This window comes from Thalia democratica, chromosome 2, assembly GCF_965202585.1.
Source record: "Thalia democratica chromosome 2, ktThaDemo2.hap1.1, whole genome shotgun sequence".
NCBI lineage: Eukaryota > Metazoa > Chordata > Thaliacea > Salpida > Salpidae > Thalia > Thalia democratica.
Window position 1 is genome coordinate 85,138,645 of NC_139166.1, and position 22,495 is coordinate 85,161,139.

The 22,495-nt window shown below is 25.6% G+C and overlaps 1 protein-coding gene across 1 annotated transcript; it reads left to right on the forward strand.

Annotated features, from left to right (window-relative positions):
- Window positions 1-62: 62 nt before the first annotated feature.
- On the forward strand, window positions 63-22,239 carry LOC145829058 (large neutral amino acids transporter small subunit 2-like). The gene is made up of 13 exons (XM_082936796.1): window positions 63-138; window positions 1,293-1,368; window positions 2,094-2,307; window positions 2,967-3,109; window positions 4,473-4,598; window positions 6,960-7,074; window positions 8,628-8,672; window positions 11,749-11,872; window positions 12,579-12,682; window positions 13,671-13,767; window positions 17,113-17,262; window positions 20,164-20,344; window positions 20,716-22,239. The coding sequence occupies exons 1-13, from the start codon at window positions 106-108 to the stop codon at window positions 20,775-20,777; spliced, it is 1,470 nt and encodes a 489-aa protein (XP_082792922.1). The 5' UTR covers window positions 63-105; the 3' UTR covers window positions 20,778-22,239.
- Window positions 22,240-22,495: the final 256 nt, after the last annotated feature.

Here is a 22,495-nt window from a genome sequence, read left to right on the forward strand (position 1 = left end):
AATTTTTGGAAAAATATCAAATTCTATATAGTTGAAGTTTATATATATTTAATTTTTGTTTTAGGTTTATATTTATATAATTAAAAAACAAATTAATCAAATCAAATGGCAGCGGATGATAGTAACAACAACTTGAAGGTATTTAAAGTTTTATTTTAAAATAAAATAATTAAATGTTAAGTGTACCTTTCGAAGTAACTTAAAATTTTTTTTTTTTATAATAACTGAAAAGTTTTTTTCGTTCACCAGGTCCCTGGACCAAATATTTGAGCGCTTTTTTTTTTGTTCAATAAACAATTATTTCAGTACTGCTGCCTGAAAAAATAGTTCAGTTTTTTTTAGGTATAAATTATTGTGTTATTAGTGTAAAAGAAGCATAGGTTTATACAATTTTAGTAAAGTAAATCAATTATTACTTAAGTTTTAAATGTTTTTTCTGGTAAATGTAAGTGTTACTAAAAGTTATATGTCATATCTTCTTTTTTTTGTTTATTAAGTTTTGTTTTATTTAATGCTATCTAAATTCTACATTTACTACTTTTTTGTTAAGTGGCAAACTTGAAATTTAAATTCAAACTAAGGCTACAAATTATAATAAAGCTATCAACAACTTGTACTAATTTAATTGCTACTGTTAAATAACTTAAATACTCTATATTGTTGTTTTGAGAATAAATATATTGATTTATTTTCTTTTAATGACTGTTTGTTTAACATTCCTACTTTGTTTGTTTAGCAAACAAAGTTTTGTTTGTTTATCACTAAATAGAACTTAAAGTGTGTTTAGCTGAACTAACCATCTCCAATTGTCAACTGTACTGTTTTTGTGTTAAAATAATGTTTTTTTGATATTTAAAGTAATTCAATATTTATTGCAAGCAGTTCATAATCAAACATAATTTATATCTACTTTGTAGCTATGCTTAATCATTTTCTTAATTTTTGAATGGGCTTAAATTTATTTGATTGGTCTTGACTATAAAACGATTTACTACTTTTTTAGAATATGTGTAGTCAAGTATAAAATATGTGCAAAGTTTCAATTTTTCTTTTTAAAATTTTAGATTATTTTAAAAGTGCTATTCTTTTATGAACAAAGAATTATACATTGTAATGACTTCTATAATTTTCTCTACATATAATTTTCTCATTCTTTTAAATTTTTCCTTTAAAAAACATTAAAATATTTTTAAAAGTACATTTTTATAAGTGTTAAAGACTGTTTTTACTTAAACCTATATTTCAAATTTACAAACTGAATTTAATTTTTAATAATTTTTTGTAAATCAAAGGGTGTTGATCAAAGTCAGGACAGCATAAAATTGAAGAGAACAATCACCGTTTGGAATGGTGTGGGTATCATTGTTGGTTAGTTAAAACTTGTTTTTTGTTTTTAGTTTTTTTGTTTATTAAAGGTTTAAGTTATCGAAATTTTAATGTACTGGTGTATTTCGCAATAATTTTTCAAAGGCGGATTCTTAAAACTTTTTATATATTCTTCTGCTAATCTAAAAATTTTTGGAAATTACATTTGTTTTTTTTAATAAAATTACACATAAAGTTATTTTTTTGTATGATAATTTTATGGATACTATGAAGCATGTTTCATACACTTAAATTCATTTACTTTTAAGTAGTACAAATACTTTAGAGAAAAAATTAGCATAAGTTAAATAAATAATCCTGTTTATGATTATAAGTTAAAGCTTAGTATAATTAGTTTTTAAGACCATTTAAATACACTAATATTTTCTCATCGTTTAGAAACTTAATTAAATAAAACTCATCCTAAATTGTTCTTATACTTTTTGAACTTCATGTTTTCTATTTTAATAAGATATATAAATTTTCAAATGTTGCCTAAAACTTTTCATGTTTAAGTGGATATAATCATATTGACCAAAAAAACTACAACTACTTAAATATTCAAATATAATTTATTAACATTATGAAAATTTTCAGGTAACATAATTAGTTCTGATTTCAAACAACTTCAAGCAACAAATTTATACTAATTATGTTTTTGATGTAAATTGTTATATTAATAAAAAAACAACTGTTCTTCAAATAATATTCTTATTATATTTTTTCAGGTAACATAATCGGTTCGGGTATATTTGTCTCCCCCAAGGGAGTGCTGACATACACGAAATCACCCGGCATGGCGTTGATAGTGTGGGCTTTGTGCGGGGTCTTCAGCATGATCGGAGCATTGTGCTACGCTGAGCTGGGCACAACCATACTTGAAAGTGGTGGTGATTACGCCTACATACTGCAGATATTCGGATCACTGCTGGCTTTCCTGAGGTAAATGAATTTTGTTGGAAATATACTAGTTTATATATTTAAATGTTTTAAGGTTTTTTATAATCTTAAAAAGTTTTATTTATTTTTTAATTTGATTTTTATTAATATTTTAGGATTTAAATATGTTATCTAAGATTAATTAATGTTAAAATTTAACAAAAAACTTAAGTGTAAATTTTTTCAGACTTACTTTAGATGTTTCACTGTTTAACAAAATAAGTAGATATTTACTATTTTTCTATGCTATGGCTGAGTGATTTAATTTTAATGTATTTTATGTTTGTAAAAAGTTATTTACCATGAATATGAATGTGTAATTTCACCCAGTATAACATTTAATGTTCGGTTTTTACAAATAAAGTAAAATAAATATTTTTCAAAACTTTCAATTTAAAAGAGAGAAAACAATAACAACTAAAGAACTAAGTAATTAATTAGCTTTGATGACGTACAGTTATTTTATGAGGGTATCTTTAAAATGTGAAACTAATTCTCACAAAATAAAGTTTACAACTATATTCAAAACCTTTATGCAGATTTTGAATAGCCATATTGATCATATTTAAGTATTAATGATTTACTTAGTAATGTATAGAAGAATATTAAAACATTATCACGTAAAAAATTGAGTGATCAACAAATATCAATTATAATTTTAGATTATGGATAGCCATCCTCATCATCTACCCGACAAACCAGGCCATCATAGCCCTCACTTTCTCCAACTACATTTTGTTCCCCTTCTTTGAAACTTGCGAGGCACCCAGCAGTGCGACCAGATTACTTGCTGCAGTCTGCATCTGTTAGTTTGTTTAATTTTCACTAAACTACATATACTTTAACCTTTTTTTCGCAATCAAAACTAAGTTTAGAGTCCTCTTAAACACCTGTTTGCATCTAGTTTAATATATTAAAAAAAAAAAAAAGAATTTTTTAACACTTATTTATTCGCTGCAGTGTGTATCCACTTGTTTCAGTTTTTAGTTTTTATTTTCAACTTAAACTTTCTGCAAAAAACTAATTTGATACTGATTATGGTAAAAATTGTGAGTATGTCATAAAATGAAAATTAATGACTTGAAAATTCTGATCCAAAAGTTCAAACGTGTTCAATAACACTTAAGTGTTTTTAACATAATTCACCTTTGATATTATGTTTTGTTTTGTCATTAAAAATGTTGTACTTTGTGTAGTTTTGTTGAAAAGTATGTGTTTGATGAATACTGTGGTTTTGTCGGGCCTTAATAAAAACTAAAGAAAAAAACAAAAAGGTACTTGTAATAAAATGAATATAATTTTTTTCAATTAGTCTATTTTAAAACTTCTTTTCAAAAACATAATTATACTTTTTCATGTATTAAAATTTGATGACACTAAAATTTTCAAATTAAAGTTCAAATGTATATAATAACACTTATGTGTTACTAGCATGTTCTTTGTTTTGTCATAAAATCAATGTTTGCATCTGTTAGTTTAAAGTGTTTTTTTGATATTTAGTATTACCCTGAACTCAACATATTTTTTATGTATCCTTTTGAAATCTTTAATATAAAAAAGTTTGCTGTGTAAAAGAACTTTCCTTTGAAAGTAATCACGTAAGAATTAATAAGAATAATACTAAACAAAGTTTTTATTTGGTCACATGTGATTTTTGACTTTAAAAATTCGATGTCTGAATTTTTTTGTCCCTTAAATTTCTTTCAATATTGCTTATCTTGGAAATTAGAAACAAAGGATTGTAAATTAAAAATTGTCGTAGAAAATTCAACAGCTGCATAAACTTTTCAATCTAAAAAACCTTAATATTAACAATCAGTAGTCTAAAGATTCAACAATGGTTAATACCCACTTATACCCACTAATAAACACAAACAAATATAGTGATAACAATTAATTTATTCTATCACAAATTACTTGTTATTACGTCACAGAAATACTGATTGTTTTAGTATCATCCCACTAACTTCAAAGCGAATATTAAATTATTAAATTTTTATAAACTTAAAAAAAAAATAAATTCAATAAATTTCTTACGTCACACTGATACTGATTGTTATAATACAATCCCCACTCACTTCAAAATCCATTATTAGTTAGTTAAATTACTCAGAAAAATTACAATAAAACCTGCATATTATCACGTCACAAACAATTAAACGCCACAGTGATACTGACGTGGGTGAACTGCAAGTCGGTGAAGTGGGCGACAAAGGTGCAGGACGCTTTCACGGTGGCCAAGTTGCTGGCGCTGGTGGTCATCATCATTGCAGGGCTCACGCAGATTTTCATGGGTTCGTGTTTGGTTTGTATCACAAATAAAATTTAAATAAAAACTAGTAAATATGAGCAGCTTTTGAGCATTTTCCTATTTTGTTATTCTGTATTTACAAATAATTTCATTTGTTTGTTAATGGAGTTATTTAGAAATATATAATTAACTCGTTTTAGTTAAACATAATTACACAAACATTCATGGATTTATTAGAATTATACAACGCTGTTTTTTCAGTGATTCAGTACTTATGAGTTTCTTAGTTAATTGTTAAAAATGTAATATTTATGAAATTTTATTTATTTATCAAAGTGATAGAGTTAAGGATAGACTGAAAACCTAGAAAAACCTGGAATTTTAAACAATTTTTATATCTAAAGTAATGAAATTTCAATTTGACATAAAAACATTTTATGATTTTTTATCATTTCATTAATATTTTTATATAATAGACATATTTAAAAAAGCTTTAAACTAAAAATCGACCCAAAAACTTGTACCTTTGAAAGCCTGGAAGAAATTTCCCAAAAACATCTGGCAACCTTGTGAAGTATAAAGTCATGTTTCTTTAGATTCGTTCAAAATATTGTACTGTTTTTCACATATGCATTGAACGTGTTGTTTGTTTAGTACGTTTAGTTTATTTAATATTGACTAAAAGTTTATTTTATTATAAAATGGCTTTGATGAATACTGTGGTTTTGTCTGGTCATTATAAAAACTTTGTAAAAGCCACAAAAAGCTATTGTATAACATATTTTGCATTTTTATTTAAGTAGTTTTTGTTAATTTATTTTTTCAAAAAACAGTCACACTTTTTTATTTATTAAAACTTAGTGACATAAATATTTTCAAAATAAAGTTCAGATGTGCAAAATAACACTTGTGTGTTACTAACATAATTCACCTTTGATATTATATTTTGCTTTGTCATTAAAAATTAAAATTTCAAGATAAGTTTTATATAGGCTACACTATTGACAAATGTGCTTTACTATTTAGTTATTTCTAATATTGCTCAAAATTGTTATTTAACGGCACTATTATGACAAATTAGTTTTACTTGAGAATTTTACATGACTGAATTCTAAAAGTGTAAAAAAAATGTTATTGAGTACTTTCCAAGATAAAAGTTAAACAAGTTTGTGTGAAGCTCAGTTGTTTATCTTCAAAAAAGATTGATGACATTAATCCCATTAAAAAGCTTCCGTAAACATTTTAAGTATTTTCACCACGTAAATATTTTTAATTTTCGGTTTCTAAAAGTCAGTTGATAAAAGTTTTTCCTAAAATAGCACGAAATTTTTATGAATCACTATCAATAGCAATTAGTTGGAAAACACCAACCTTATTGCGTTGGTTTGTTTGTTTGTGGTAAAGTTCATACACCTCATAACATGCTTTTCATATAAACTGTTTGTGTTGTTGGGTAAGAATGTTAATAGAAGTTACGTGTCATGATGATTTTTTTTTCGTCCGGAGAAAAAAATTAAAAAAAAATATTGTAATGTTTGATGAAAATAGTTTTTAGACAACCAAAACGTTTTATTTGGTAATTATGGTGTTCCGATGGTTATTGACACAAAGTTTATCCGGCATCTATTGTCATCAATAAAATAAAAACTCAAGCACAAGACTTTTGGTTGTGAAGGCTAGACTATATTGATTTTGAAAATGTGTAGTATATAATGTAGGTGACCTCTGGTTATTTATAATTTCAAAAATATATCTATGTTAAAAATTCAGTTTGTAAACTTGAACAAGTAGTATGTAGTGGATATTTCAGTGATACTAGACTCTTGAAGAACTTAAGAAATGTGTAGTATGTGTGTGATTGAAAGTACAGTTTGCTTAAATTCTTTAATGTCTGGTAAAATACTTAAGCAAGCCACGAAAGTATGTTGTAAATTTTTATAGGGTTTTGTTCAAAAATACAATACACTTTTTAGGTTTATACAAGATAACCACAATTAAAATCAAAAGTTTTAATCGTGTTAGAAGCCAAATATTTGTTCATTACTTTTCTATAGTGTTATTAAGAGCCAATTAGTTTTGGTTATAAACCGTTCACACTTTCAAATCGTTAAATTAATAAGAGCTACATGATATTCTCTTTTAAATAATGTAATTCATGTAAAATAACTAGAAGTTATTGATAAGTATTAAAAAAAATTAATTTAATATTAAGTTTATTCTTGATAAATAACTGAAAACAAAAAGTGTTGTAGAAATAGTTTCAGTGTTTATATCACGTAGCAGGCTAGACAGGGCGTTAGTAATATGTTGTGAGTTTGTCATGATATGTTGTATGTTCAACAATGTTTTTCATATATTATAACTATTTCAAAAAAACTTAAACACATTCATGGTAATTGTGCAGGAAAGAGCGAATACTTGATGCCTTCTAAGGCGTTCGAAGTAGAAGATGGCACCAAAGTTCAAGTTGAAGGAATCGCATTAGCAGCTTACCAAGGATTCTTCGCATATGCTGGATGGTTAGTGTAAAAAGTGATAATAAAAACAGTAAAACTAATACATATGTAGTTGATTAAAAATAGTGTGTAAGTTATAAGATATCCTGGATAGTATGAAATTTGATAAGTCTTGTACAATCTATATTTAATAACAGGAAAACAGTTGTAATGGGTCTTTTTTATAAAACATAAGAAGCAAACAGAACTTGAAACAATTAAAAAAAGTTTCATTTATTTGCAACCTGAAAACAAAAAGTAGTTAAGTTACTTTTGTGAACTTGTACAAACTTTCTGAAAAAAAATTTGCAACAAAAAATTCGCTAAAACGAAGCTCCAAGAAACTTGGAGATAAAGGCAATTATGAGTTTTTAATTTCCAATTTACCTCACAAGTAGTTTACTCAACTTACAGTTAATTGTATAATTGCATCGCTTTGCTTGTATACATACAAACACAAAGTTTTGTTTAATTGTACGCTCGCTTAAGCCCTTTGTTTTTGGAACTTTTGTACAAACTAGTTATTTATGTGCATAAAGTAAAACAACAACTTTGTCCCAACAAGTATTTGCTTTCAAATGAAAGTGATGATTTAAAACGAACGTAATGTGGTTTATGGTATATAAATATGTACAAGTTTCTTCAACCAACAATTAATGCATACTAGATTTATTTTAATTATGCCAATTTCTTCCCTACTGAATCTAGTGCTTTCGTTAATATATATTTTTTTTACCACTTAATAAAAACCTTAAAGTAATAATCTTCAACTTAATATTAGCTGTAATTGATATCAGTTTTTGTCAAACAAACCGGTTAAAATTTTACGAAAAAATGCGTTTAAAACAGAAAATACCTGAAATTAAAGTTCTATACAGTTTAATTAAAAGCTATTTCATTATATCATTTAGAGTTGGGATTACATAAGTATAGGAATTCTTGGAATTATAAGCAACATACATGTTTTTTGTCAGTTTCTTTGCGGTTTTTGTATCTGAATTAAAAAGTTTCGGCGGCTGATAAATCGATGTTCCTTTTTAAAAAAATGTGCTTTTTCTCAGTAGATTTATAGATTTATTGATAATGAAACGTGTTAAAAGATTAATTAATTTTATCTTTTTAATCTTTATTTCAATATAAATCATATGGAAAAGCAGTAAATTTGCAATGTAAACAGTAAGTTTTCATATGACTTCAGATAGCTATAGTATTATGAAAAAAATACTATGTCTGTTCTTTTAAATAATAAATAAATAAAAACGACTTATTATTGGTATAATTGTATAACTCCTGAAGTAATTGTTCTAATAAAAGTCATTTTAAACTTTGACTGTTTTTAGTAATTTATGTTTTAATTATATCTACTTATTACTACAAATAAAGTTGTAATAGTAATATGTTTTAGAACTTATATTATTTTAAAACCAGTTGCGTTTTCTTTTATTATTTTATTCTTATATAACTTTTCGAATTAAAGTTAAAGTTAATAAAATTATCCTCATGTTTTTAACTTGTTAAATGCTAATATAAGCTAAAATTATATATTATTTTCTATAATTTGTTTAAAATAAAAACAGGAACTACCTGAACTTTGTCACAGAAGAAATGATTGAACCTAACAAGTTGGTTTAATTATTAATAACTAATTTATACATAATTCTTTATATTTTTCAAAATAGACATTTATGTAAGTGCATTAAGTTATTTTATAAAGTGAATAATTTTTAATCCACAAAAAAACTTGCCAATCACCCCATGCTTTAAAAACAACCCGTCAATCAAAAAAGTCTATACAGAGTTCGTTGTAAACAAAATTGTTATGTAATACAAGTAGAAAGTAAAATTCTTATGAAACGACTGTTATATATAGGTGTAAGGTTCACAGACACGTATGTACTGTTGTTTTGAGAAACAATCTCTTTTTGAAACTGAACATTTTTTTTTGTAAAAACACGAGTAGAAACAAAAAGAAAAATTTTTATGACAAAAATATTGTAGCATAAATAGTTTGCATGATTTGAAGTTCACAGACACATAAATTTGGTTGTTTTTCAATCAAAATTAACCTTTCACCTTGTAAAGCTATACGTTTATGTTTGGGAATTTTAATGTTTCCTTAAATAGCATTTCGTGTTTTTATCGTTGGATCAATAACCTTATGGTAATTTTGTGCATGATTTAATATTTGAAATTATCAATAATCAACTTTTACATCACAAAAAGTATAAATATATTTAAGTACCAGCAGTATATGTAAGGACATTTAGATTAACTTGTTCATTTATTATGTTGAATCTTTAAAAATAGATACTTTTTTGAGCTATTAAGTAAAAAAAAAATGCATTTATTGCTACGGGGGGACACGTGAAAATTTTCACAAATTTGTTTACAGGATGGATTTAAACCCGTGTTTTGAGCACTTTAAGTAACTTTAAAACGTTGTAAAAACACCAGAGACTTTTGTGACTTGTTTTGTTGTACAACTCCTCAGATGTTTGATTGACAAAAGTGTATTTGTTGTTTTACGTATTTTAAAGATTTGTTTTGGAAACAAATTGCTTGTTATTTTGGTAATTTTGAGGAATTTTGCTGTGGCAATTTAGATTTAAAACACTTTTATTTCGAAAAAAAAAACTGTTTTTGTACATTTGTGGAATTAATTTTGACTCAACGAGTATTTTTTAGTCTTTTTTTTAACATCAAAAATCAACCAAAAGGTTTATTAAATTTTTTAACTGAAATGTTACCTCAAACACAAAGGAAAAATAATTAACATTATTTTGGATGTTAAAACTAAACAAAGTTTTTTACTTAAGTTGAAAACTTTTTTATGGTAGTGAAATTGTAATAATTTATAAATGTGTTTCATTGTGTTTACAAAAGACGTAGTGATATATATTTTTTAATTGTTGTAATATGTGTTATAGTCCAATGTTGTAAAAAACACAAATCAATATTGTAACTTGGTTTTAAACTGTGCTTGGTTTCTAGGTGTTTGATTGACAAAACAGTAATTGTTGTTTTACATGTTTCAAAGATTTGTTTTGCAAGCAAGTTCTTTGCTACTTGGTGTTCTTTAGTGTTTTTGTGGAACTTTGCTGAAGCAATTGAGATTTAGAATACTTATACTTCAAAACTAAAATGTTTTTTTGTAAATTTGTGGGATTATTTTAGGCTAACCATTAATTTTTGAAGTAAAACAAAACTTCAAAAAAAAAACAAATTGTTATTAATTCTTCATAATATAATAATTTTTCAAAAATAACTATACAATTAACACTTTTGATTTACAACTTAAACTTTTTCAAAAGTGTTTTGACTTTGAGAAATAATATTTCATTTTATTAAAAATTTGGTTTACTCAGTAAAATTTTATAAGTTGTATACTTATTTCTCTGAAATAAAAAAGTATATAATTGTTAATAAATATTTTGATGTTTTAACATGAACAAACTCACGAGAACTTTGAAATTTTTTTCAAATTGTCTAAAAAAAAGCTTTACAATTTGTTGTTACATCAAATTTTATTTGAAGTTACTATTTTTATACTCAAACAATAGTGTTTTAGTAACATAACATGCAAGCCAATTTTAAAGAATAATTAAGTTCAACTTATATTTCACGTTTTAATCCAAACTTCCGTTTTTATTGTTTATAGTTGCTAATAAACGTGTATTAGTAAACTTATGTTTGTATTTAGTTCTTCCGGTTTGTTTATTTCTCATTATTTTACACATTAAACCTTCCTACTTGAGTTTATATAGAAAAAATTTATAAAATTATCAACTTCTCTTTTAAACTTAAAAAAATAATTTTTGAAATGTATGTTGAATAGTTTCCGGTACAATTATTTTAAATTACTCCTTGAGTTTTATGTATTTAAGTCTTAATTAAAAAAAATCAACAGAAAACTTTCATTTCTTTTATTTGTAAACACTTACTTATTTTAATTAAAAAAAGTAAACATTTTTATAAGTATTAGATATCTAAAAATGAAATAACTAGTATTCTAATCAGTGTTGAAATGCCAAAACTGATGTTATATAACACCGTAAAATTACTATCCAAAATTGAATGAGAAAATTCTGTAGTATTTGAACTTTTCCTTGTATGACGTAACACCAACGGCTTTATAAGGAGCTTGAATTCACATGGCGTAATTACAACATAAGAAATTGTTTTCCATGTTTTAAAAATGTATGCGGAACTTTCGTTTCTACGTAAATCCCATAATTATGGAAAAAACATCATTTCTCATTAAATTTATATAAGTATTTGTATTCAGATTTATTCATCTTATTTTAATTGATCCTACGCTTTTTGATCAGTTATTTTAGGAAGCATGATGTTATATATAGTTAAGCTAAACCTATAAAGTTGTTTCATCAGGGCTATTTTAATTCGCATTGGTATAGTTTTTTATAAACATATATTTTGGTATATTGGTAGTAATTATGAGTATTGTTTTAACACAGAATTATTTTACGACCGAGAAGTCGTTTTATAACATACCAGGTTCATTGACAATATTTTTTAACGTTGTTTTCTTTTTTATAGTAAGAGAGGTTGTTTCGTTGCTTAAAATAAAATTGGGTTATTGCTTAAGTTTTTACAAAGCAAAGACTCCTATTTTTTTTTCTTAACAATCTCACGTATAAAAGTACGATAAATATTATCTGATCGAAAATCAACAAACAGAAACTTGCCCCGAGCAATTAAGATGTCAATGCCGCTGGTCACAATCGTGTACCTGTTTGCCAACATCGCTTACTTCGCAGCTATGAGCCCGTCTGAACTGCTCAACTCCAACGCTGTCGCTGTGGTAAGTTGCTTTGTTTGTATGTGTATTTATGTAAATCTATTCAGTTGTATAATAAACCAAGTTTCATTCATATGTTTCACAGTAAAAAAAAAGAAATTAAAAACTGTTTTGTTTGTTTAAATAAATAAATTCATATAATTCTCGATTTATAATTTATCATATGTTTTTACCAGGTTTCTTCTAGGCGTAATTGTTAAAAAAATAAAATTTTAAAGTATGAACCAAATTTTGTAGTATTGAAATAAATAAATTAAAAACTAAAGTATGTTGAGTGTTCCGACACTTGACTTTACAAGTTGTTGAAACTATTAGTAAAGTTTGTAGCATTTCAAAATTTTAAGAGTAAAACACTTATACAGTAATATATATTTCAAATCTAATTTTTTTTTGTGCTTTAGAAACTTTAAATGTAAACCATTAAAAAGACTTTAGATTTTTAAGCTGATTCACTAGCTTATCAGAAAAAAAAAACAAAAAAAAACATTAACTTCTACAAAAAAATAACGCTATTTGTTTTAGTTATAACAAAATCTGTTAAGTTTTTCTATCCTTGAAATTTTTCAGATATTTTCTATAAAGCTTTTAAAAATTATATCATATATTTTTGAATGACTTTCTTTTTACAACACTACTTCGGAGTCGTACATTTTTTATGTAATTTTATCAATAATTTATTACATAATAAAATTATCATCTCTACAAACAGACGCTTGGTAACAAGTTGTTAGGGTTCATGGCGTGGGTGATCCCAATATCGGTTGCCATGTCAACATTCGGTGGGGTCAACGGGTCCCTGTTAGTATCTTCAAGGTAAGAGTTTATTTTGTTATAAAAAAAAATTCTTATACAAGCTTTTGATATTCATCATTTAGTAAAATTTGAAAATATTCTTTGGTTTATTACGTATTTCATCCAAATGAGATTTTTTTAAGAACATTTTTATAACACAAACTTTAAGTTTTAAGTAAAGTGAGTAAAATGAAGTATTAAATAAGTTACTTTTGTGTCCAAAAAGCACACTTTTATTTTTTGGAGTCAGTGTTTGCTCAGTATCATGAATATTTGTGGTTATTTTAAGTTATTTTCTAATCTAAACTAATTAAAGAAAATCTAATCAAATAAAAGTAATTACTTTAAATACCCTGTAATATTTAGTAAAACGATGCGTAAGTAATGTTTAACACTCATACAAACAGCATTTTTATATTATATATTGATTAATATGTACGGTTATTTGACACTTTTAAGAATTTAAATTAATTGTTTAGTTTCAATATTGAAGTAGAACTAGTTTAAAAACTTATACTGAATATTATTAAATACAATAATGCGTAGGTATTCTTACTTGTCGTTATACAACCACAATAAAATGTTGAAAGTTTTTATGTAATATTAAGCTGTTGGACTCTTGTATAATTATTTTATGTAACGACCAATAAATAATGTCATTCTCCTGTTATTAATCTTCTTACCAGCTATTTCAATGAATAATTGTTTGATTTCGGTTTTTTAAATTTTTTTGTCATAATATTTACAAGTACCTGTTTTATATATTTATTTTGCACTTATATACTATAAAACAACATATATGTTTAACAGTATCAGCAAAAAGAGTAAAGTACTTAGTGTTTATTAAAGTTTTACATTTCTATAAATTTTATTTTATCAAAAGTTACTTAGTTTTTATCAACAAAAATTAAATATCACTATTGAAACAAATGAGCCTATTTTGCCAGCTTTTTATAAAACTATAATTAGTTCAAGTAAACTGACATTTCAATTCAATTAATACACACAGGTGTTTCTTCGTAGGAGCTAGGCACGGTCATATGCCTGAAAGCTTGGCGCTCATCAACACTAAAAACTTCACACCAGTTCCAGCTCTTATTTTCACTGTTAGTTTTTGTTACTTTATATTAGATAAAAATATAATTATTTAAGTTTAAAAAATTTCACTCTAAAACCAGCTTTAACTTTTACTGTAAGCTTTTTTTTAAATAATTGGCTTATGTTAATTAATTTTAAAAGTTTAAATCCAGTACAAACACTAAATTTCACTGTTAGTTTATAATCAGTTTTACTCCGGTAAGTTTTAATTGATGTAATTATTTATAAAACATTGTCCGAATAATTATAACAACTTCTATTTGCTACTTCTTTAAGTAAAAGTAATATGAATTTTATTAAACTTAATTTTTATGTGCAGCGAAAAAATAGTTCTGCTAGTTCAAACATCAAACACAGGATTTTAAATTAATTAAATCATAGACAGACTCCTACTAATAAATTCCCCAAGTAGCTTTCTTATAAGATCAAAGTTGAAATGTCCTTTCATTCTAATTTATGATCTTGTTTTGTCATACCAACAGATGTTTCAATCAACAGCATTCTGCAACATACTCGAAATTAGTTATTCTAGTGTAAAATGAGTTCATTACGTTAAAATAACAAAAACAGTTGATAGTTGTTACAACTGGGATTATTTTTTTTGAATGATTTGTTTACAAGTACTTCCTATTTGTCACTATTATATAACATCACTTTATGATAGTTTTGTAGAGCTAAACTAGGTCATATGAGTGTATCCTGTAATATATTTTTATAATGTGCTTTGTAAAAATCTTATATACTTTCTTAAATTTAAAGAAAAGCATATTTTGTTATATATAATATAGACTTAATTAGAACTTTATGACATGAACACTATTTTCATTTATGAAAAATAATTGCAACTGTTAAATTTTTACGACCTACTCATTTACTTTATTGTAGCAAAGAGATTATTTTTTTCTGGCTCGTTAAAAAACAGTAATTTTCATCAATAGAAACATATTGCCACTTTTAACCTACTTTTTTCCTCCTGCCTAATTAAGAGATCTTCTCATGTTAATGTGATTAGCATGGCGTCACTTCACTTTCGAATCGATATTTTACTTTTGAACTGTTGTGAATAAATGCAGTCGTGCGCACATAAATTACCTAGTGTCGTGTGTGTGGTGACTCAAAGTTTTTCTTTCGAAATGTGTTTAAATAAACATTTCGAAGACATTAAGTATATATTAAAAGAGAATGTTAACGTTATTAAGTAAAAACGTATGTAACTGGTTGTTTGCAACTGCAAATAATTAATGCTTTAGTTTTAAGTGAGTTTTTTCAACCATTAAAATTAAAAGTTTTTGCAAAGTAATTTCGAAAGTAATTACGATCATCTAATGTGAAAAAGAAAGTTTACTGCCACTTACTTGAAAGCAAATAATAAGGTAAATATTTACCGAGTGATTAAGCAAATTTGTTTGGCAAACATTCCTTACCGTGGGAATAATGATAAAATTGTTAATTCTGAGAAGCAGTTTTTCAATTAATGCAATTTGATAACTTTTTTCTATTGTTGAATTTTACATAGAATGAATAAACAATCACTACGAAATATTTTCATTTTACACAGAAAAACTATAATTTCAATGAAGTGTATACTTTTTCAAACGTTTATGAATAAAACTAGTAACATATATGTGGTAAGTGGACTCTTGTCAAAAACATGTCTAAACGACAAATACATATTCGTACAGAAGTACCTACTTAAAAACCACGTTGTATTATTATGTGAATTGAAATATTGTAAATTGTTTGTCAAGCACGAATTTATTTTTTTCTCTGTTAGTATGTAATAAAAATATTTTTACTATGTAATATATATGTTTTGTATAGTTTGTACTACGTTTTTTTTCATGATTGTTTTGGTTGTAAGGATATGTTTAGCTTGTGTGAACATGTTTATAACCTAATTATTTTTTAAAATCTAAAAATACATTAAAAATATAGAAAAAAATTAAATATTTAAAACTAAAATGTTATACCTAATGAAGATTATTTTTATAATATATAATTTAAGATAACATAAGTATAAACAAACTACATTGAAAAATCAAACTTGAATAGTTCACTAAAAACGCCTACATAAGTTTAACTAAACGGTGGGCTAAACTAAAAATGCCCAGAGTTCATTCACAAAAAAAAAAAAAGTTTAAATTAGGTTATAAACTTTACAAAAGTATAGTGAATTCTTTTGATGTTTAAAAGTTATATAGTGTCATTTGGAATATTTGCCAAGGGAGTTTCAAATAGTAGCAGTCATAAGTTTCTTATTATTTGTTTAAACGGGTGTGTAGCTTCAATACAATGATTATGCGTTTTATCAATATTATTATCACAAGTATGGCAATTTTCACTTAGTCATACGTTGCCAAGTATCATAGGAAGTTATATTGCATAACGGTTTAAAACAGTTTAATTTTGGTTATAAACAAACTTGAAGTTTATTAAATGTGTATTCTATGTTTAGAGTTTCATTTAATTAGCTCTACAGTAGCAATCAAATAGACAAAAGCCTTTTTCTTCTATGTTTTAACTTCATATTTTTAATCTCTACTTACTAAACAGTGCATTTTAAAAGAGCTCTTTAGAACAATGTAAACTCTTATGTATTTGTAAAAAAAATGGTGTAAAATCAGCTATTTAAGATTTAAAAGTTTCAAATTAATCCGTGTAGACTCAAATTTAACAACAACTACAAGCCAGCTTTCACCACAACACTCGAAAACACAAACAGAAACCACTTGCGCAAATTAGTTTATACAGCGGCCTTTTGTTGTTTACAAACAAAAACATTATGACGTCATAACAGAAACAGGATGTTGTGACAACAAAACACTTGAAAATTAACACTTAATATTTTTGTCGTCAAAATTTGGAAAAATTGAGAACACTTTCCGTAAAAGCGTCTGGATAAGACTTATGTAAAACTTAAAGTTTCCCACAGTGCTCTTACTAAGTTGTTTATTTTGAAATTCTCAATAGTACGGTTTTTTTATTCCAAATCTTGAGAATTTTAGCAAACAATAAATGAAATAAATTCTAAAGCATTAAAGTTATTAGACATATACCTAAACAAAATTCTCAATGGTAAGGTTTTTTGTACCTAATCTTGATATTTTGTTTAGGTCTATGTCTTGTAGTTTTAAAGCTTCAAAATATATTTTCTTTATCTTGTATGAACAGTAAAGTTTTGTTTATTAAGTAGATATATTGAAAATTTAAATTCTATTTATAATATTTTATCTTTTGAGACTTTTAATAAATTCATAAGTTTTTTATATTCTTATATTTAAATAAAGTTACTCAAAATATTAACTAAATAGTATGTGGATTTGATTAGAAATTATAATAAATAATATCAACAGGGCGCACTGTCGGTGCTGATGCTGGTTAGCGACAACATCGACGATCTGATCAACTACGTCGGTTTCGCCAACTGGGTGTGGTACGGTGTTGCTGTGGGGGGCATGGTCTACTGGAGGTTCAAGTACCCAGAACTCAAGCGTCCCATAAAGGTTTGTTATTTGTTTTTATATTTAGTAAGTATTGTAATTAATTAAGTACCCAAAACTCAAGCGTCCCATCAAGGTTTGTTATTTGTTTTTTTATATTGATTTAATTATTCACAGTAGTAGTATTGTATTATAGTATTTTAGTGATTTTGATATTAAAGCTCCTCGAATCTTCCTGGTATGTCAAATATTCTTTATTGATTTTTTTTTACTTTCTCGCAGACGCAGATTTAAAAAGTAGTTCAATCAAAAATAATTAATTAAATTAAAGGCTTTGTTAATTTTTAAGATATTTAGTTTAATGATTAAATTTATTCCTTGTTAATGAATGAACCAAGTTACCTAGTTCCAGAATTTTCAATGCTTAAAATAGAAATTATTAAAAAAAAGTTCTCATTCAGTATTTCAGCAAACTTTAAGTTTTTTGCACACAAAGTAGTTTAGTATCAAAATTGTTTATGAAGTTTTTTTAAAATCAGTAGTTTAGTTTGATTTACACTTTTTTAAAAAATTCACACCGACTCAAGTTGTTCACAGGTTAATTGTAAATATATTCGACCTTAAAAGATTCCAATGTTTTACTTTTGGTATTTAATAAAATTTCAAATGTCTTAAAAGTCAGTTTTTAAATCTTCTTCAAGTTTGTTGTAAAATTATTCATACTTTCAACCCACAAAATTTGCATGATGTGTATTGCAAAGAATGCGGCAAATTGTATCCGTTTTAAATTTCACAAATGTTTAACTTCTGTGTGTGATGTATGTATTTGCCCTGAGGTGTCGAATATACATATTAGTATAAGATGTTTTATAACATAAATCACTCACTTATTACATTCGGTTCTAAGGATATTAACTTTGATGTATTTGAACGGTTTATTAACGCTTTTTTATAAATGAATATTTTCTTGATGAATATTTAATCATGTATTTAGCATGTAATACTTGGAATACGTGGCTATTACTTAGATTTTATCAATTTAAAGTAGTGTTTTTATAAAAAATAAAAGATTTACAGTTATTTTGAAAATGAAATGTAACACTAAATAGTTGTTGAAAAAAGAGTTTAAAATAAACCATTGTAAACAATTTTGTGAAATAAACAGTTGTAAAATATACTTTAAAAGTAATAAAATGCATAGCAAAACTCCTTAAGTTTAAAGTCTTACCACATATTGAACATAAACAAACGCTAACTTTTTTTTAGGCCTTTATATTAGTAAGTTTGTTATCTTAAAAATAAAGCACGTTAAACTTTTTGTTTATATTTTGTCTCATTCCTAGGTTACTCTATATTTCTAAAACTTTCTTTTTCAAAATGATATTATTTTTTTTGTTTTAAAGATGAAACAGTAACTATTGCTTTTGCTTATTATTTTTCCAAACTTAAAAAATCAGTTTTATTTTTGCTGACCAAAAACATTGATATAAAGTGCTATTACTTATCCTTTGTTTGTAATTTTTCTTATTTGCTTTAAAAAATTTAATTATTTATCAACTTTGTCGCACAAAATTAAAAGTTTTGAACTTTGAAATTCTTACTTTAAAGGTCAAAATTTTAAAATTTTATCTTATTTGAATTAAGTGATAAAACTTTATCAGATATACATTTGATAAAACTTTTTATTTAAATACATAACAGATAATAAGATAAACTTACCCATGGTTGAACATAAATAATTTATGTTTAAGATTAGTAGTTTTTAGATATCGAATGTATAGTTTTTCGTATGTAACTTACAGTTTTTGTAATTTCAAATGTACAACTGTTTCATTTAAATAAACACCACAAAATAACAAATCAACACAACTGTCAACTTATATAAGCGACGTAAAACGTCACGGTCGAGTAACTCACATAACTCACATGACATGCTTTGTAAATCTGAATACAAAAGATATGTTAACTGCCAAGTTTACATTGTAGTGATTTGTTGTTCGTACTTCAAAATTCACGAGACTTTTATCTTTCCTGTTTTTTTTAATCCAACATTTATGTTAAGTATTATGTAATATAGGTTTTAGGATGTAGATAAGTTTTATGCAAAGAATTTTGTAACTCTAAAACAAACAAACAAAATGTTAGTTTTTTTTTTGATATTATGTATATACTTTTTTATATTTAATTGTTTGAAACACTGTGTTCACTATAGATACAGGATTGCCACACACTCAGGGAAACTTAAGGAATACTGATTCCCTTTTTTTAACTCAGGAAAACTCAGGGCAGTTTTGGTTTTTTCTAAATATTTCAGGGAAATTTTAAGATTTTTGAAAAAATCTCAGGGAAATTTTTTATAGATCTATAATGAGATTTAGTTAGTCCAGTTTCAATATTTTGTTCAAAAAAGTTAATTTTATTCATTTTTAAGTGCTTAATTAAGAAATTTTTTAGCCTTGTGGCAAGTTCTTCAATATTCTTAGAATTAAAATGATATTTTTTTAATAAATATTTTTTTTTTTTTTTTGAAAAAACTCTGGGAAACTTAGGGAAGTTTAAGGTTACTCAGGGAAGATTTTTTCACTCATAGAGTGGCAACACTGTATATAATAAGGAATCCATATATGTTTGTGCTCATAAAAAATGTAATTAAACTATTAAATAACAGAAATTGAACATAATATACTCATATATTTTCGCACTAACAAACATAACAAACCAAAAAAAACACTGTTAATAGAAATTATTAATAATAGTAAATTTACAGATCAACATAATCTACTAATGTGTATGCGTGCTTGTATTATAATAAGTAATAATAACTGTTCAACAGATCAACATAATCTACCCGTGTGTGTTCGTACAAAAACTAAAATAAATCAAATAAACATTAATAATAAATTTTCAACAGATCGACATAATATACACATTTGTATGCATACTAAAATTAAAATAAATCAACAGATCAACATAATCTACCCGTGTGTGTTCGTGCTAGTGTGCTGCTTCATATTGGTGCTGTCCTTCTACTCGGCACCGAAGGAGTGCCTCATCGGCACAGCCATCACGCTGTCGGGAATTCCCGTGTATTACGCGTGCGTCGTGTACGAGAAGAGTCACCCCCCATCCATCAACAACTTCAAATGTTTGTTTTTATTTATAGTATTTTTTATGCAGTGAATATTTTAGTTTCTAAAAACCAAATATTTTTTTTTCTGGATCACATAAACAACTTCAAGTTTTCGTTTTTCATTATAGTTTTTATACCAATATTTTCTAACGCGGTATATATATTTTTTGTGGAATTTTATTCGTTATTACTTTTTTTGAAAACTATGCAGCCCATTTAGTTCACTAAAACATAAATTGTTAAAGAGTAGAAAGCAATATTTGCCTGTTTAACTATTTTGTGTGCTCTGAAATTGTTTGAAATATTAGTTTATAAATATACAGTGTGCTTAGTTTAACCTTTTAAAATTGTCATCAACAAAAATAATTAACTAATTATATCAACAGCCGGATTCACGAAGTTTGTGCAGAAAATCACAATGAGCATGCCGCAGGCCAAAGAAGACTAAGTTATGACGTCACAAGTGATTGTGTACTGCGTCACATTCGCTGGTCTCAGAGCAGATTTTATTACCAAGAGCTTTATCAAAATTTTCTATACCTAGTTTTCACATTGCTATTTTCTCTAGAGTTTTTCATTTTTTTTGTATATTAAAAAGTTTATTTGAAATCTTTTTTTTTTCTTACAGTTTATGACTCAACACATACAATTGTTACTGAATTCCTTTAAATTTTTCGGTGCATTTTTCTCAGAACTTCTGTCTGTGGAAGTCTGATTATTCAGTAACAGAAAAATTATTCAGGAAAAAATTCTATTCTAAAACGTTCAAATTTTACTACAGTTCAAGAGACTGTTATTCAAAACCCTTTTTTATCATGTACATATTTCCAGGCGTTTAAGAAAAAATTAAAGCAAGTCTTCTGCGAAATTCCGTTTCAAACCAAATTGTAAATTAAAACGGATTAATTCTTATTAAAAATTACTAACATTGAAAAACCTCATTGTACTAACTCATAGAACAATTATCTCTGTAGTATATTCAGCAATAAAATATTCTACCTTACTTTTGAATCAGAAACATTAAATCTAAAATAAAAAGTTTTTCCAAATGTTTAAACAATTAAAATAATAAAGTCAAGTGTATCTTTGTGTACATATCATGGTTTTTTGAAGGTTTTGAATGTTCAAGACCTAAAAAAATTTCTAAACTATTATCTTAATAATTATTTATTTAGTTATTTTAGATGAATTTATTGAATAGAAGATTTCTAGTGAATGTATATTCTTGGTACCAAATATATTTTTGACTCAATTTATTTAAGTAATTTTTTACGCAGCAATATGCATATTTATAAAATTTTCTTTCTATGAATAAAAAAACATTGAATTTTAAATTGTGATAGTTGTGTGTGTAGAACTTGTTTACATATATTTATTTGATCTTATAATGTAACAATTCAGTGCAAACTTTCAATTTTTTTTAGATTTTATTTTAAGTTACACAAGATTTTATTTGTTTTATTCTAGTATATTGTACACAATTTGCTTCCAAAAATTTACACATAATTTTCAATTTAATTGCACAATAAAGACTGCTTTGAATAAAGTTCTGCTACTTTGTTGAATTGCACTTTTGTTTTAGCAAATTCTTTTTTGTTTTCTTTTTAGAAATCGCGTTCTATTTTAGTACAATCCAAAAAGTGTACTGAAATTTAAAATTTTATTATATTTTCTCTTAGTCTTGTTTTGCAATAAAATTTTCAGGTTTAAAGTAAATTTATTTTTCAACTTTTAGAGGCACATTGTTTATATTTTCGTATGAATTTTTCTACGAGTTTTATTTACATTTAATTTTTTTGAGTCATTTCCCTTACTTTTGGGGAGGTGCTTATGAAAGGTGTACTGGTTTAAATTTTTACGTCACAATTGTGTTTTGATTGTTACGTCATCATTGAAATAAAACGATGAACTTGATACTGGTTCTTATATGAGTTTGTGTTTAATGTATATATAGTTTGAACATATGTGTTTATTTAATTATCTATGTTTTAGAATTTAGTTATAGTTTTTTGTTTTATGTTAGCTATTTATAGGATTTTTACGCAAGTTTATTACAGTTTGTAAATATCTAGTTAACAAATATTTTAATCAGTATTACTTGATCTTACATATACTAATGTATGTTTTCTAAAAGGTTTTTAATTATTCATTGTAGTGTGAACTGAC

Coding starts and splice junctions, on each gene's coding strand:
- LOC145829058 (XM_082936796.1), top strand. CDS start 106: ATGGCAGCGGATGATAGTAACAACAACTTGAAG. Junction 1,369..2,093: donor TGGTGTGGGTATCATTGTTG/GTTAGTTAAAAC, acceptor ATATTTTTTCAG/GTAACATAATCGGTTCGGGT. Junction 8,673..11,748: donor GAAATGATTGAACCTAACAA/GTTGGTTTAATT, acceptor ATCAACAAACAG/AAACTTGCCCCGAGCAATTA.